Consider the following 14348-nt stretch of genomic DNA (forward strand, 5'->3'; position numbering starts at 1 on the left):
CCATATAGTATGGTAACATAAGTATATGATCGAAAATGGGGAAATACTTATAATAATTGAATGGGTTTCATTTTTGATTATTCGATTATACATACCCTCCTATATGTCTTCTCACTTTCTTGTAAATCTACATTTTAAATATTTAAAATGAGAGAATTTAATTTTTTTTTCATATTAATAATTATTTGATCATTTTCATTATATATACCATTTTGTATTAATCTGTTTATTTCACTTTTCAGATTTTCAGCAATTTTTGCTTTGTTAACATTTACAATTTTGTTAGAATCTTCTACAACACTTGGCTTTATTTCATTGGTATGTTTTTTTTCTCCTTTCGGAATAAGCCTAGTAAGTTTGTAGTTACTATTTTGATTTTCTTCATCATTTGAATCATAAAATGTTTCTTTTTTTTTTAATTCTGTAAAATAATTTGTCTTATTATAATATTTATTTATTACACCCTTATCTTTTACAAATTTGTTTCCATCATTTTCATAGTTTTCATTTTCACCCTTTTTGGTTTTATCTTGTTCTTCGTTTTTTTTCAAATAAAAATCACTTTCGTTTTCAATTGTATTTTCAAAATCACTGAGTAAAGGCTGATCATTTTTTATTTCTTTATTAATAATAGTTTTAATTTGATTAATAATTTTTAAGAGGGAACGGAAATTATCTTCGAGTTTCTCATTATATGTTTGATCATATATATATTCAAAATTTAGAACAAAATTTTTTAAAAGGTTTAATATAAGTTTTCTATTTTTTTTTATATTTTTAATATAATTTTCAATTTGGCTAGTATTCATATTTTTCACATCACTTATTTCGTCATTATTTTTTGTTCTTTTTAACTCGTGAAAATATTTATTACTTATAATTGTATTATCTTTATTATTATATTTGCTTAACACTTCTTTCATTTGTTCATTTTCTTTTTTTAAATTTTTTATATCATTTTTCAATTTTTTATAATTTGTTTTCAACACACTATTTTCTTCTAATATGATATCATTTAAGTTGTTATGTCTTATGCTTTTTTTAAAATTACTTAAAGATTTTTCATAAGCAAGTTTTACTTGTTTTAATTTATTTTCTATATTTGATATTTCACTATTTAACTCTTGATCTTTTAATTTTAATTCATTTCTACTATTTAATATATTTATTTCGTCTTCTTTCATTTTTATTATAATTTCTTTAACTTTATTTTTTTTTATTTCTAGTTCATTTTTCCTTTCTTTTTCCATTTGTTCATATTTTTTTGTTAATTTTTTTATTAAATTTTCTTCTTTTTTTTTAAGTACTTCTTTCATTAATTTTTCTTCATTTTCTTTCCATAATTTAAATTCATATATATTAGATGGTATGTTACCCGTTTCATCATTCCATTCGTTAATTATAGGATTGTGAATTGAATTTTCATATACACGCAATCTGCTTTCCACCAAATTTGTTTTTTTTTCCGCCATATTGTCTTTTTTATCCTTTATGCTAAAATATATTTCGGAATCTATTTCAGAGGTTAAATACTTTTCTTTAAATACATTCAAATATAGAGATATGCTCAATTTCTGTTTATAATAACCCTTATTATTTTCAGATTCCAATGTTTCTTTTAATTCGTTAAGTATATTTTTTATATTAAACTCGCCTTTCCCTATGTTTATATTATTATCTTGTTCTTTGATTGACAATTCGAACAAAATTTTTTTATTTTCAAAATATGACAATAGCTCGCTCCCTTTCAATTCTACTTCAGAATCCAGGTGACAATTTTTTAATTCAATCTAAAAATACCAAAAGAAATGCCAATAAAAATAGAAAAAAGACAATATAACTATGAAATATTTCTGTTTGACAATATAAATAATTTCTATTTTTTATATTTTTAAAATAATTTAAGAATTTTACCTTTTTGTTTTCCTCAAAAATATATAAAGGGGATACAAAACTATTCCCCATTATATTAGATTCCATTTTGATAAAAAATTTATTTTGTTTATTTTTGTTTTTTTCCGCATATATATTACTAAGTTCAAGAATATGACAACTTATAGCTGATAAAAAAATATTACAAACAATTATATTATCATTCTTGTCAAGGATTATAGGTAATTCCCAATTTCCTGTTATATTACTTGTTCGATTATTTATCGTTTTTTCTTTATTTATACCAAAATATTCACACACATTTTTATGCCCTTTACCAAAAGAGAAATTTTGATTATTAACTTCATCGATTTGATGTATTCTATGATGTGATGTGGTAATTTGATCATTTGGGGCAGCCATTATTTGTTGTATGTTTGTAAAATTATAATTATCGTCAATACCGGATCTAGTATTGTTATAATCTGAGTTTAAAGGGAAATAGATAATTGTAGCTTTGAATTTTAGATTAGGTATAGAATTAGAGGAAGTAACTAAATCATAAGAAATTTGTCTAAAATCGGAATAAATTTCCAATGTGTCTTTTTTTTTATTTATATAATTTTCATTATCATCATTTTTGTTAATATGGATATTTTTTTGAAAAAATAGTGCTCTTTTATCTACTTCCAATTGCATTTTATTAACATAAATATATATATCATTAATTAAAAAATAATCATTTATTTCTTTTATTTTATCAACAAAAATTAAAGAAAAATGACATCCAATACTATTCTTATTATATATATTATCATTAAACTTTTCGTTATTATTTTTTATATGAATATTATCCGGATCATCATCTATTTTATTATTTATGTTATCATGTTCGTTTTCATCTATACATGAACTAGGGGTTATGCTATGAACAATGCTTCCTACACTAACTTCAACGTCGTTATCTATAAAAAATTCTTTTTTATATTGATCAAAATTAATGTATAAAAAAAATATATTTTTAAAATTAAATATATTTAATATGTGGTTAATTTTATTTTCTGTCTTTTCTGTATACATATTATTATTCATATTACGAATATTTTTTCCATTTTCATTATTTGGATATCTTGAAAAATATGAATTATTTGTCCAATTTATTCTTTTTTCATATTCCATATAATTTTTATATATAGAATATTCTTCAAATTTTAAATTTATGGAAAAAATTAAATTGTTAGATATATAAAAATTACTTATATTTTCATATTGCTTATTTTCAATAAATTCAAAATTATTTATTAAATCTTTAAATAAACATTTAAAATATATATTATCATTATTTTCAAAATTTAAATCATTTTGTACATCTATACTTTTTATTAAATTTATTATATTTTTATTTATACCAAAATCTTTATTAGTAAATGTGTAATCCGTATCTTCGCCTTGTTTGTTTTTCTCATATTTATTGAGCTCCCCAATTTTATTCTCTATTTCGTATTGTATTTTTTTTATTTTAATAAACAATTCGATATTCTGAAAAAAAAAATTTGCAACTTCTGTTATTGTTCCATTTATAACACATTCATATTCATTTTTTTTTTTTTTTTGTAAAAATTCATGGAACTTTTTTATAAAATATCCTTTCGAAATATTACTAGACTCAATATCTTCAGCATCAGCTAAATCTATTATAAAATCATTACACAAATAATTATCTTCATTTTTTTCTATATTCTTAAAAATTAAAAACTTCAAGTTCATATGAACACACACAACTTCGTCGCCATCCATTGCATTCTACGCATTTTATTATTTTGGTATTCCCCTTTTTTTATATTATTATTTTTTACTCTTAAAAAAAAATAGTAAAATACCATCACAATGTAAAGGTGTATAACATATATATATAGAGAGCGAGAAAGAAAAAAAAAATTCATATATGTGATGCCTACATAGCTAAATTTATGTAAGTATCCATATTATTAATAAATGAATGCCAAATATAAAAAAAGTAGACAAGAAAAAATAAACGAATAGAAAATTAGCACAAGTTAGGGAGTAAAAAATGGTCTAGAAAAAACAAAAAGGTAAAATGTCAGACACAAATATATATATTAACACATATTTATGTATATTTTAAATCCCAAACGAGACAATTATGTGTAATACAGAAATGCCACCTTAATATAATCTAATATGATTTAAGCACAATTATCCAAAACACATAAAATTTATAAATAAGGACATATAAATTTAATATGCTAAAATAAAAATAATTATGGATATACGGATATATACAATAGCTACTCATAAGATGAAAATGATGAGATATATTTTTTCGATTTCTTTTTAAGAAAAAAACTCAAAAATAAATTACTTAAATTTATAAGTATATTCATAATGCATACCTACAAAAATTTATATAGTATACTGTATTTATAACAAAAATACACAAAAAAAAAAAAAATAAGGGAAAAAAAAAGTATGACATATTATAATAAGCACATGTATATTTATATATTTTTCTTATATACGATTTATGTGACAAATTATAAAATAATTCATTAATATGAAAGGAATAGCGAGCCATAATTAAATAAAAGTGTATTGCAATAAAAATATACAAAAAATAAAATAATTTATTTTGTTCAAAGTAGGGGACTTTTACTTATAAATTAGTCATAAAAAAAGAAAGAATAATATATCCTTGGTTATTTTTTTTTGTGTGTGTTATTTCTTTCGATTTAAAAAATTGAATAAAAATTTTATTGCATAGTTGAAAAGAGTTTGATATTTAATTTTATTTAAGAAAAAAATGACACATTTACTATTTAAAAAAATAAATAATTAAATAGCAACCTATGTATATTCATATATTGTAAGGAAAGAGCATCCTTTCGTTTTTCAATATTCAACCCCAAAAGATAAATACAATCGCGATATAAATAATAATATATACTTCATATAAGTATACATACCATCTTGTATTCCTTTTATTTACATTTTATGTCGCTTATAAATATTATATAGAAAATAACACAGACCTAAATATATAAAGTCCACTTAAGTGAGTAAACAAAATGAACGATAATTATTTTATGGATAGTACACATTATAACGATCAAATACATGAAACTGATGGAAATAATACCCTTGAAAAATATGATGAAAATTTGAACAATAAGAATGGTATATTTGTACAAAATAAAGTAGGCAGGTTAATTTCAGAAAAATATTTATCAGAATTTATAAATGAAGATATATTTTTTATAGGAGAAATTATAAATCAACATGAAGATATAATTACTTTGAAATCTGTTAATGGTAAATTATAAATTTTATAAAGAAAAAAATATAATCGGAACAAATATCCAACAATCGTCTTTTTAATTACACACATAAATATTTTAAGTTATATTTAGAATACTTTTTTTTTTTTTTTTTCCTAGGTAATTGTGTTGATTGTATAATTAAAGATTCCAATTTTCAAACCCAATCAAAATATATCGGTATAAAAGGCATTGTTTCAAATAATTTAAAAGTCCTTGAAACACGAGGTATTGTATTTTTAGACGATGTTAATTTTGAAATAGTAAATGACTATATTGATATTAACATAAAAAATGCAGATTCGGATGTTTTTTTATGTTCTTATTAATTAAAAAATATGAAATTCAAATATATTAAATATTTATATTTTTTTTTACCGTAATTTTATAGCTAGTTTATTATGATTTTCTTTTTCGTTTCATTTTTCCATTAAATTATTTTTAATTCAAAAATTAAAGTTAAAAAAATTAACAAGTTTTTAAATATTTTTTAATTAAAAAAATTATTTATTTAATTATATGCGTTTGCATACATGCATAAAGACAAAACAAATAAACTTATGTTTGCCTGCAATATCGCTAAAAAATATTAATTTTCCGACATATATCCATATCGAAACGCACACATATATTTTCCAATATGTATATAAACAACATGCTTTATCATATTAAAATGATAAATATATTTTTAATAAATATTTGAATTTGAAACGACAATGCAGTAAAAGTCAAATTCACTAATAATATTCTTATGCACCATCTTAAGTTTATTAGAGGTGTATACAAAATCTCTTTATTTTTTCTCAAGAATTTAAAAGTAAACAAAAAAATTATATTAAGTAAAAGAGAGATTAAAATATTTATTTTTCTTCTTTATCCTTAAAAAGGAAGGTATTTACCTTCTGATACCATGCTAAGCCAAACTACAAAAATAAGAAAAAAAAATTAATACCCCAAAAAACAGAAAATGCAATATTAAAACATGTACAAATACGCAAATTTATAAACACATATATTATATTTTTTTAAATCCAATACCGTGATAATAATGTGATGAATTGATATTTCGCATTAATGCTAAACACGTGAATTCCGTTCCATTTTGATTTGCTTTTATTTCATTTGATGTAACTACAAAAAAAATAAAATATCAAGATATATAAATGTGATGGATTGTTAGTTATATATATACAACAAATGGTTTATTCCAACTATGATATGCACATTCATATTTATTCCTGTTAATATTTATAGAGATAGCCATATTGTTTGTGTATTCACTATTCTAACAGTATTTTTTTTTTTTTTTTGCAACATACTTAATTTCAAAACAAATATGTGATATAATATGTTCTCTAAAAATAAATAAAAGGAGATATGAGCAACTCCATACCCATATCCTTTTGATAGGACATGTCCACCACTAGAAACAAAACCAATTATTTTTTTAGATGCCAAAATTATTTCTTCGTTATTATTTTCACATTTTTGTGGATCAAACTGTTTATCTTCTGTTTGAAGTATATACGATATATTTTCTTTATTATTTGCATTTTTTTTTAATTCCCTTTTTTTAACTACTCTGTTTTTATATCTTGAAATAACTGGCTCTTTTGGCTTCTCAATTTTTTTACTATTATATATTTTTTTTTCTTCAATTTTTTTGTGGACTAGCCATTTTTGAATTTTTTTCGTGTTTGGGTATTCTATAAAAAAATATAATAATATATATATATATACATATATGTACGTATTGCATCCGTTTTTTTTCTTTTTTAAACTTACGAATGAAAAATTTTATCAGCTTCTTCAAGGGCATGGAGCAAATGTGCGATAATCGTTTCGGGGTTCCTTTCTTATATGCATAGACATAAACAGAAATAAAATAACTGGATAATACATAAAATTTCGATTTTATATCTTCCATAAAAGTATAAAACTTTTCAAGATCATTTATATTATTCAGTTTATTCAAAGATATCGAAACAAAACGATTTAAAAATGTTTTAATTAAAAAGGCATTATACGAATCTGTAACTCTTATAATTTTAACATTGTTATTAGTATGGGGATATATAGATATCCATGAATAATTAAATGGATTATTTATTCCTAAGCAATAATAATTTACTCTTTTATTTATAGGTTTTTTAAAATGTTTTTTTTTTGATAATTGCTCCCTTAAATTATTATAAAAAATACCCCCAACAGAATCAGGAAAATCTTTAGGATAACATAAGAAATCTAAACATTTAAAAATTTTTTCTCTTTCTTTTAACCCTATAGCTATTGATCCATTTCTAACTAATAAATGAAATAAAACTGAACTTTTTTTTTTTGCTGGACATAAAATAAAAAATCTTTTATTATTATTATTATCACTTTTATTTATTATTAATATTGGTATTTTTATATATTTTTGTGAATTATTTTTAATTTGTTCTTTTGTTTTTTGTAATTCCGTTAAAATTTCATCTTGTTCTGATTGTTTTATACTCCATATATCACTTCGATTATTTTTATCCATTTCTTCTTTTTTGCATTCATCTAAAAAGTTGTCTACATAACTATTTAATATATTATTATTATCAAATATAGTACTACTATATTTTCCCTTTTTTATATTTATATCTACTTCGTTCACTAAGTTAAGAAATGTATTATTTTGTTTTTTTTCATTTATATTATTATTTAAGACCTGTTCAGAATCATTTTCTACTTTTTCGTCTTCATTTTTTTTTTTTTTTTCTTTTATAACATCATAAGGCGCGATGTTTTTGTTATTTCTTAACATTTTTAATATGGCTAATTTTACTTTTTTTTTTTTCCTACTTCTTACATGCTCATATTTATTAATTTTAAAAGTCTTTATAACATTTTGTTTTATTTTATCATTCATAAGTATATTGTTATCATATGGACTGAAATTATTTGATTTCAATAAAAATTTATTTCCTTTTTCATTTTTTTCTCGTAAATAATTTAAAGCATTAAGACAAGTACTACTTTTATTATTTCTATTTTCCTTTATCATTTGTTCATTTATTTTATTACTTTCAACATAAGTTTGTTTATCTATATTGTTTACTAATTTATCATACAATTTTTCATTGATTTTATAATTTAACAAAAAAGGGCCAATAGTTTTAGGTAGAATTGCATACATAGGAATAACAAAATCTTTTGGTAATGTTATATTTTCATATTTGTAATGATAAATATCTTTTTTTTCTTTCATAATATACTTTGATTTTACTTTCAAAATATTTGTTAATAAATTAAAACTATTAGGTCCAATTAATTCATACATACAAATATTTTTAATGTGTTTTATATCTACTTTATGGGAAATATTATTTATTTCACAAGAAATTATAATTTCAAAGTTTTCTATAATTTCTTTCAAACAAACTGGATGAATAAATATCCAAAGGTCCCTTAAAACTTCACTCTTATTTTTATTCTTAATTTTTGTTGCCTCATTGTCATTTTTATATTCGTTAACTTGATTAGTTGTATTTATTCTACTTTTTTTCTTACCTTTTTTTGATTTTTTTTTTTTTTTTTCCATAGATCTCCATAAAAAATATGCGGGGCATATAAGACAATTTTTTGCATTGAAAAAGTTGTTATCGTTATTTTTGAATAAATTGTGATTTTCTTGTTGATTAAGTTGGTTCATTTGGAAGTTATTTTTTTCATATTTTAATTTTCCTTGTATATTTTCATATTTATAAATGAATATTTTTCCTAATAAAATTCCTAATAAATATTTCTCTCTTAACATATTTGCTTGTTCAATATTTGTAATTTTTTTCAAAATATGAATTATATCATTCTCATTTCCAGATATTTGCAAAACTTCTACATAAGACATGTCATGTATTAATGATTTTCTTTTATGATATCTAAAAATTCGTCTACTTATTTTATCACAATTTTTTAAAGCTAATTTATAGCCATATATATCAGTCATTTTAAATTTTTTAGAATGGTATAAATGTGTTTCTAGCCATTTTTTTTTTTTGGCTCTTAAAATATATTTTTTAAAAAAATAATCATGTGGCATATTAGGGTTATTATATATTTTTTTTTTTTTTTTTTTTTTTTTCATTATCTTAGGTTCAGAAATTAACATTTCATCAAGAGTTACCTTTTTACATGATAGTGGCACTCTATATGGATTAAATGACATACACCTCCTCCGTTTGTTTTTATGAATTCTCTGAAAACATCTTTTGAATATATTTCTTTTTTTTATTTCATTTCCAAATATTTTTAAATCGTCTTCCTTTAAGCTAAAAAATGATGAACTCCATAGTATAACATTTTGATTAAACGACTTGATTTCAGAATTTTTTGTAATATCTTGGAGTGGTTTATATATTTTTTCATTATTATTACTCATTTTATTGTTTGCGTTATTTTTTACATTTTCTTTTTTCTCATCATTTCCTCTTTTATTGTGATAAATGTTCCCATTTTTTTTTACATTTATAGTTGGCTCCATATTAACAGTTCATGATAATTATAAATAAATTGGCGATGCAGCTATTATTGTCAAGAGAGGCTTAAAAATAGAAAAAACATATTATATATATATATATACATACTTTTGAGGCTCCTCGGAAATTCTTTTTTCTGTAGGAAAACTTACACTAAAAGGGAAGTCAAAAAGAAAGATAATGTTTTTTTTTCTCCCCCCCCATTAAATATTTCTCATGAATAATTTGGCAAAGTTTTCCTGCTTACCTTTCCACATGCAATTAACATTTTATATATAAGCCAATATATATATATTTTTTTTTTAATTTTTTTTTTTTTTGATATATTTTTTTATACATAATATTTAATATATTCGGGGCGACATTTCCTAATGCTTCAATTTTATTTTTCATTTCCATTATTCTATATACTGGGAATATAATATAGATGAAATTATATACACATTAATATATTTAAAAATTTGAAAAATATATTCAAAATATATTTTTCGGAGTCGTCTATTATTATTACTATATTTAATTTATTAAATTTGCCCTATTTGTGTAATTTTATTTTTCATATTTCAATACTAGATAACAAATGCATAGAATTTGCAGAATGCTACAAATTTATTGAGTTGCATATATCTTGTTAGCTTTTTCGACAAAAAAATAAAAATTATGCACCATTGTAATCGTTTTTTTTTTGGGCATAAAAAATAACCAATTATAAGTTGAAGGGAAAATATGTGAAATAACTTTTGACAGTGAAAAAAAAAAATAAGAATAATATAAACCTCTTTTAAATTTAATAGTTAAGTTAATTTTATATGTTCAAGTAAGCATAAAATAAATAAATAATAATATGTATCCACACAAATCAATACAACTAAATATATAATAATAATAATAATGAAAACACAAATAAAGCTTGCAAATAATTTTTTATATAAAAACAGCAATGAATTATTATTAGCCTTTTATAAGTTCTAATAAAATTGTCCATATCCTTGAAAGTTAACATATATATTAGCAATATATTTATATTCCCCTCTTAATATGGCAATGAAAAAGTGGAAATAAATAAAAATGAAGAAAAATAGTAAGATAAATAAAATATAGATAAAAGAGAAGTATACAAATATAAAAGCATATATGTAGATAAGTAGATATATGTGTAACTCAAATATTTTGATAACAGGGTACACACTAGTGATTAATAATTGATGCAATTTTGAAAAAAGACTAAAAAATAAAAATCTGGCCATTTTTTTCTCATTCCATATGGAATGATTAATTTATAAATTAAAAGAAGGATATTTAAATAACAAACATATATATTGTTTGTTTTTTAATATAAAAGAAATGAATGATACAAAAAATATACATCACAAAAATTTTAAACAATTACTTTTACATCATTATATATAAGCCGTATTAACAATAAATAATGGAAGAAAATGACAGCATACGCATAAAATTTTAATTAAACAAATGATAGATCAATATATATAATATATACATTTTTTTTGAAAATATAACTTGAATATCAATATATCATTTTTGTGTACCTCCACAAATATTTAATTATGGGTGTATATATTTTTTATCAAATTACAAATAAATATTATTATTCGATTGATACATAAAATTATTATGTACAATTGTGGGGATACATATATACACTCATTTGCATATATTTTTTTTATGAGTCACTGTATATTTTGGATACATATCCATAATAAAATATCCCAAACTTTATTACACTATATATATCCTTATAGGGGAAATATATTTTTAACTAGTTTTTCATAACACAAATATTTTAGCAAAGACATTTTCCCCTATACGAAACAACTAATTTGGTATATTTTTTTGTTTTAATTTACTAGATTGTATAACTTGCATTTTTACTTTGGGATTATATTATTTGGATGGAGATTTATCTTATGCAACTTCGCCTAATTGAGCTTTGTTTAATGCACCATCATCTTCTATACCTTCGTCTAATGTACCATCATCTTCTACACCTTTGTTTAATGTGCCGTTATATTCTATACCTTCGTCTAATGTACCATCATCTTCTACACCTTTGTTTAATGTGCCGTTATATTCTATACCTTCGTCTAATGTACCATCATCTTCTACACCTTTGTTTAATGTGCCGTTATATTCTATACCTTCGTCTAATGTACCATCATCTTCTACACCTTTGTTTAATGTGCCGTTATATTCTATACCTTCGTCTAATGTACCATCATCTTCTACACCTTTGTTTAATGTGCCGTTATATTCTATACCTTCGTCTAATGTACCATCATCTTCTACACCTTTGTTTAATGTGCCGTTATATTCTATACCTTCGTCTAATGTACCATCATCTTCTACACCTTCGTCTAATGTACCATCATCTTCTACACCTTTGTTTAATGTGCCGTTATATTCTATACCTTCGTATAATGTACCATCATCTTCTATACCTTCGTCTAATGTACCATCATCTTCTATACCTTCGTCTAACGTACCATCATCTTCTACACCTTTGTTTAATGTACCATCATCTTCTACACCTTTGTTTAATGTACCATCATATTCTATACCTTCGTCTAGTATAATTTGGTCTTGTGCGTCTTGATCTAGTTTAGCTTCACCTTGTGTGGCTTTGTCCTTTGAGTAATCGATTGAAGCACTTGGGTCTGTCGATGTACAAGATTGATTTGGGGCAGCTTGCTTCTCAATAGTAGATCTGAGTTTTTTTTTAGCTTTTTTTTTAGTTTTTTTTTCCCCCTTTGATTCTTTTTCTATATTTGATATCCAATCTATAATTTTTTTGACAACTCTATCATTTCCTGGCTCTATTGTAATCATATGCTCCATATCTTCTAAAGAGTAGAATTCTTTATTGCTCGATTTTAAATTATTATAAAAATCCTGAGCATCTTTGTAACAACATTTTTGATCATTAATAGAGTGAATAAAAAGTATGGACACGTCACCTGTGATCTTGATTATATCCTTATTTAAATTATCAGCAGCTTCCAATAATTCATAAGCAAATTTATTAGTAATAGGTTTGTGATAAAATATTTTATCATATGAATATAAATCGTTTAAAAATGGAAATGATTCACAAGGTAAACTTGGCATAAATCTCGATTTCGGAAATAAATAGGATGCTAACCCAACAGTAGGTATGTAAAAATATTTCCATGAAGGTTTTTTTTTTAGCTGATTAATTGATATCATTCCGGATAATGAGCAAACACCTTTTATATTTAATCGATTATAAAAATTATATTTTTGTTGTGACATCAATTCTAATATTCTCAAAACTATATTTCCTCCCATTGATAATCCAACTAAATATATAGGAATAGGTGTTTTATATGCATCTATATTATAATCAGGTCTTTTATATTGATTTTTTCCTGGATCTTGTGAACGTAATCCTTTAGTTATAGCTTCTTCATCATCAACACAACACATGCCCGATTCATCGTTTAGAATTATATCACATTTAGTGCATCTTTTTCTTGGTTTTATTTTATTTGTATCACCATCTTTATCATTTTCTTGACTCTTATCAAATTCATTAACAATAGAATCATGTATAATATTCAAGTACTGAAGAATGTCATCAGCAAAATCATCAAATTTATTAATGTGTGTTTTTATATTATTTAAAGATTCTGATTCCCCATGACCTTGCAAATCAAGACCATAAACCGAATATCCATTTTTGTTTAATTCTTCTATCCAGCTATTTTTATGGACATAATAATTGTCTTCATCATTTAAAACAGCTTTATTATTATTTAATATGGTGGCATTGTGTTTTAAATAATCAAATCGACAATGTGAATTTAAAGAGTGCACTAAAACTACTGCACCTATCGGTGCTTTGACAAGCCATTTTAATGTTTTTATCCGTAAACCATATTTATTTGTAAAAAAACTAACATCAGGGTCACCCATTATTGACGGGTTTTTATTACCCGAATTTAACATATGACTTGCTAATTGTCTTTCTTCTTGAGATATATCCATTTTTTTATATTATTTTATTATTATTTTTTTTTTTGTATTTTTTCTATTTTATTAATATGTATATAATATTAATATATACCTTGATATTATGCACTTATGCAAAATCATAATTTAATATGAAAATGTATGTTTTTCTATAAACATAATTTTAAATTTATTAAAAAAAAATATAATATGGTCGTTTATTAGAAAAAAAAACAATAATAATAATAATAATAATAACAACACAACAACATACATATAGTACTAATATATGGTTGGGATCACTCAAATTAATAAAAAAATGCAATATTCGGTTTAAAATGGAACATTAAATAAAAATATGTGAAAAATTCACATATTTTAGAAAATCATGGATATAAAAAAACAAGAAAATTCTCATGTTTTTGAAAATAATGTAAAATCAAATAAAAATAAGAGAAAAATTCACATGATTTTAATAAAATAAATATATAATATACCTATTTAAAATAAACAATAAAAAATACATTATAATAAGTAAAAATTATATTGTTTAGATAAAACTGTAAACGTATAAAACATAAAAAAATAAATATCAATCTAAAAAAATATATTATTTTAAAATTAGTATTTAGTCTGCACTACCAAG

General features: G+C 22.3%; 4 protein-coding genes across 4 annotated transcripts; 1 reads left to right on the plus strand and 3 right to left on the minus strand.

The window, feature by feature from the left end:
- Nucleotides 1–134: 134 nt before the first annotated feature.
- PBANKA_1219900 (Cg7 protein, putative) lies at nucleotides 135–3669 on the minus strand (the record flags this gene model as incomplete). The annotated part of the gene is made up of 2 exons (XM_034566262.1): nucleotides 135–1790; nucleotides 1915–3669. 2 exons carry the CDS (start codon nucleotides 3667–3669, stop codon nucleotides 135–137), a joined length of 3411 nt encoding a protein of 1136 aa, XP_034422877.1.
- Nucleotides 3670–4958: 1289 nt separating this feature from the next.
- On the plus strand, nucleotides 4959–5536 carry PBANKA_1220000 (conserved Plasmodium protein, unknown function; the record flags this gene model as incomplete). Its single annotated transcript, XM_034566264.1, has 2 exons — nucleotides 4959–5202; nucleotides 5328–5536. The coding sequence occupies 2 exons, from the start codon at nucleotides 4959–4961 to the stop codon at nucleotides 5534–5536; spliced, it is 453 nt and encodes a 150-aa protein (XP_034422878.1).
- A 550-nt stretch (nucleotides 5537–6086) lies between these two features.
- On the minus strand, nucleotides 6087–9717 carry PBANKA_1220100 (ribonucleases P/MRP protein subunit POP1, putative; the record flags this gene model as incomplete). The annotated part of the gene is made up of 4 exons (XM_034566265.1): nucleotides 6087–6130; nucleotides 6246–6338; nucleotides 6527–6913; nucleotides 6993–9717. The coding sequence occupies 4 exons, from the start codon at nucleotides 9715–9717 to the stop codon at nucleotides 6087–6089; spliced, it is 3249 nt and encodes a 1082-aa protein (XP_034422879.1).
- Nucleotides 9718–11638: 1921 nt separating this feature from the next.
- On the minus strand, nucleotides 11639–13738 carry PBANKA_1220200 (lysophospholipase, putative; the record flags this gene model as incomplete). The annotated part of the gene is made up of 1 exon (XM_034566266.1): nucleotides 11639–13738. The coding sequence occupies one exon, from the start codon at nucleotides 13736–13738 to the stop codon at nucleotides 11639–11641; it is 2100 nt and encodes a 699-aa protein (XP_034422880.1).
- Nucleotides 13739–14348: the final 610 nt, after the last annotated feature.

This window comes from Plasmodium berghei (genome assembly GCF_900002375.2).
Source record: "Plasmodium berghei ANKA genome assembly, chromosome: 12".
NCBI lineage: Eukaryota > Apicomplexa > Aconoidasida > Haemosporida > Plasmodiidae > Plasmodium > Plasmodium berghei.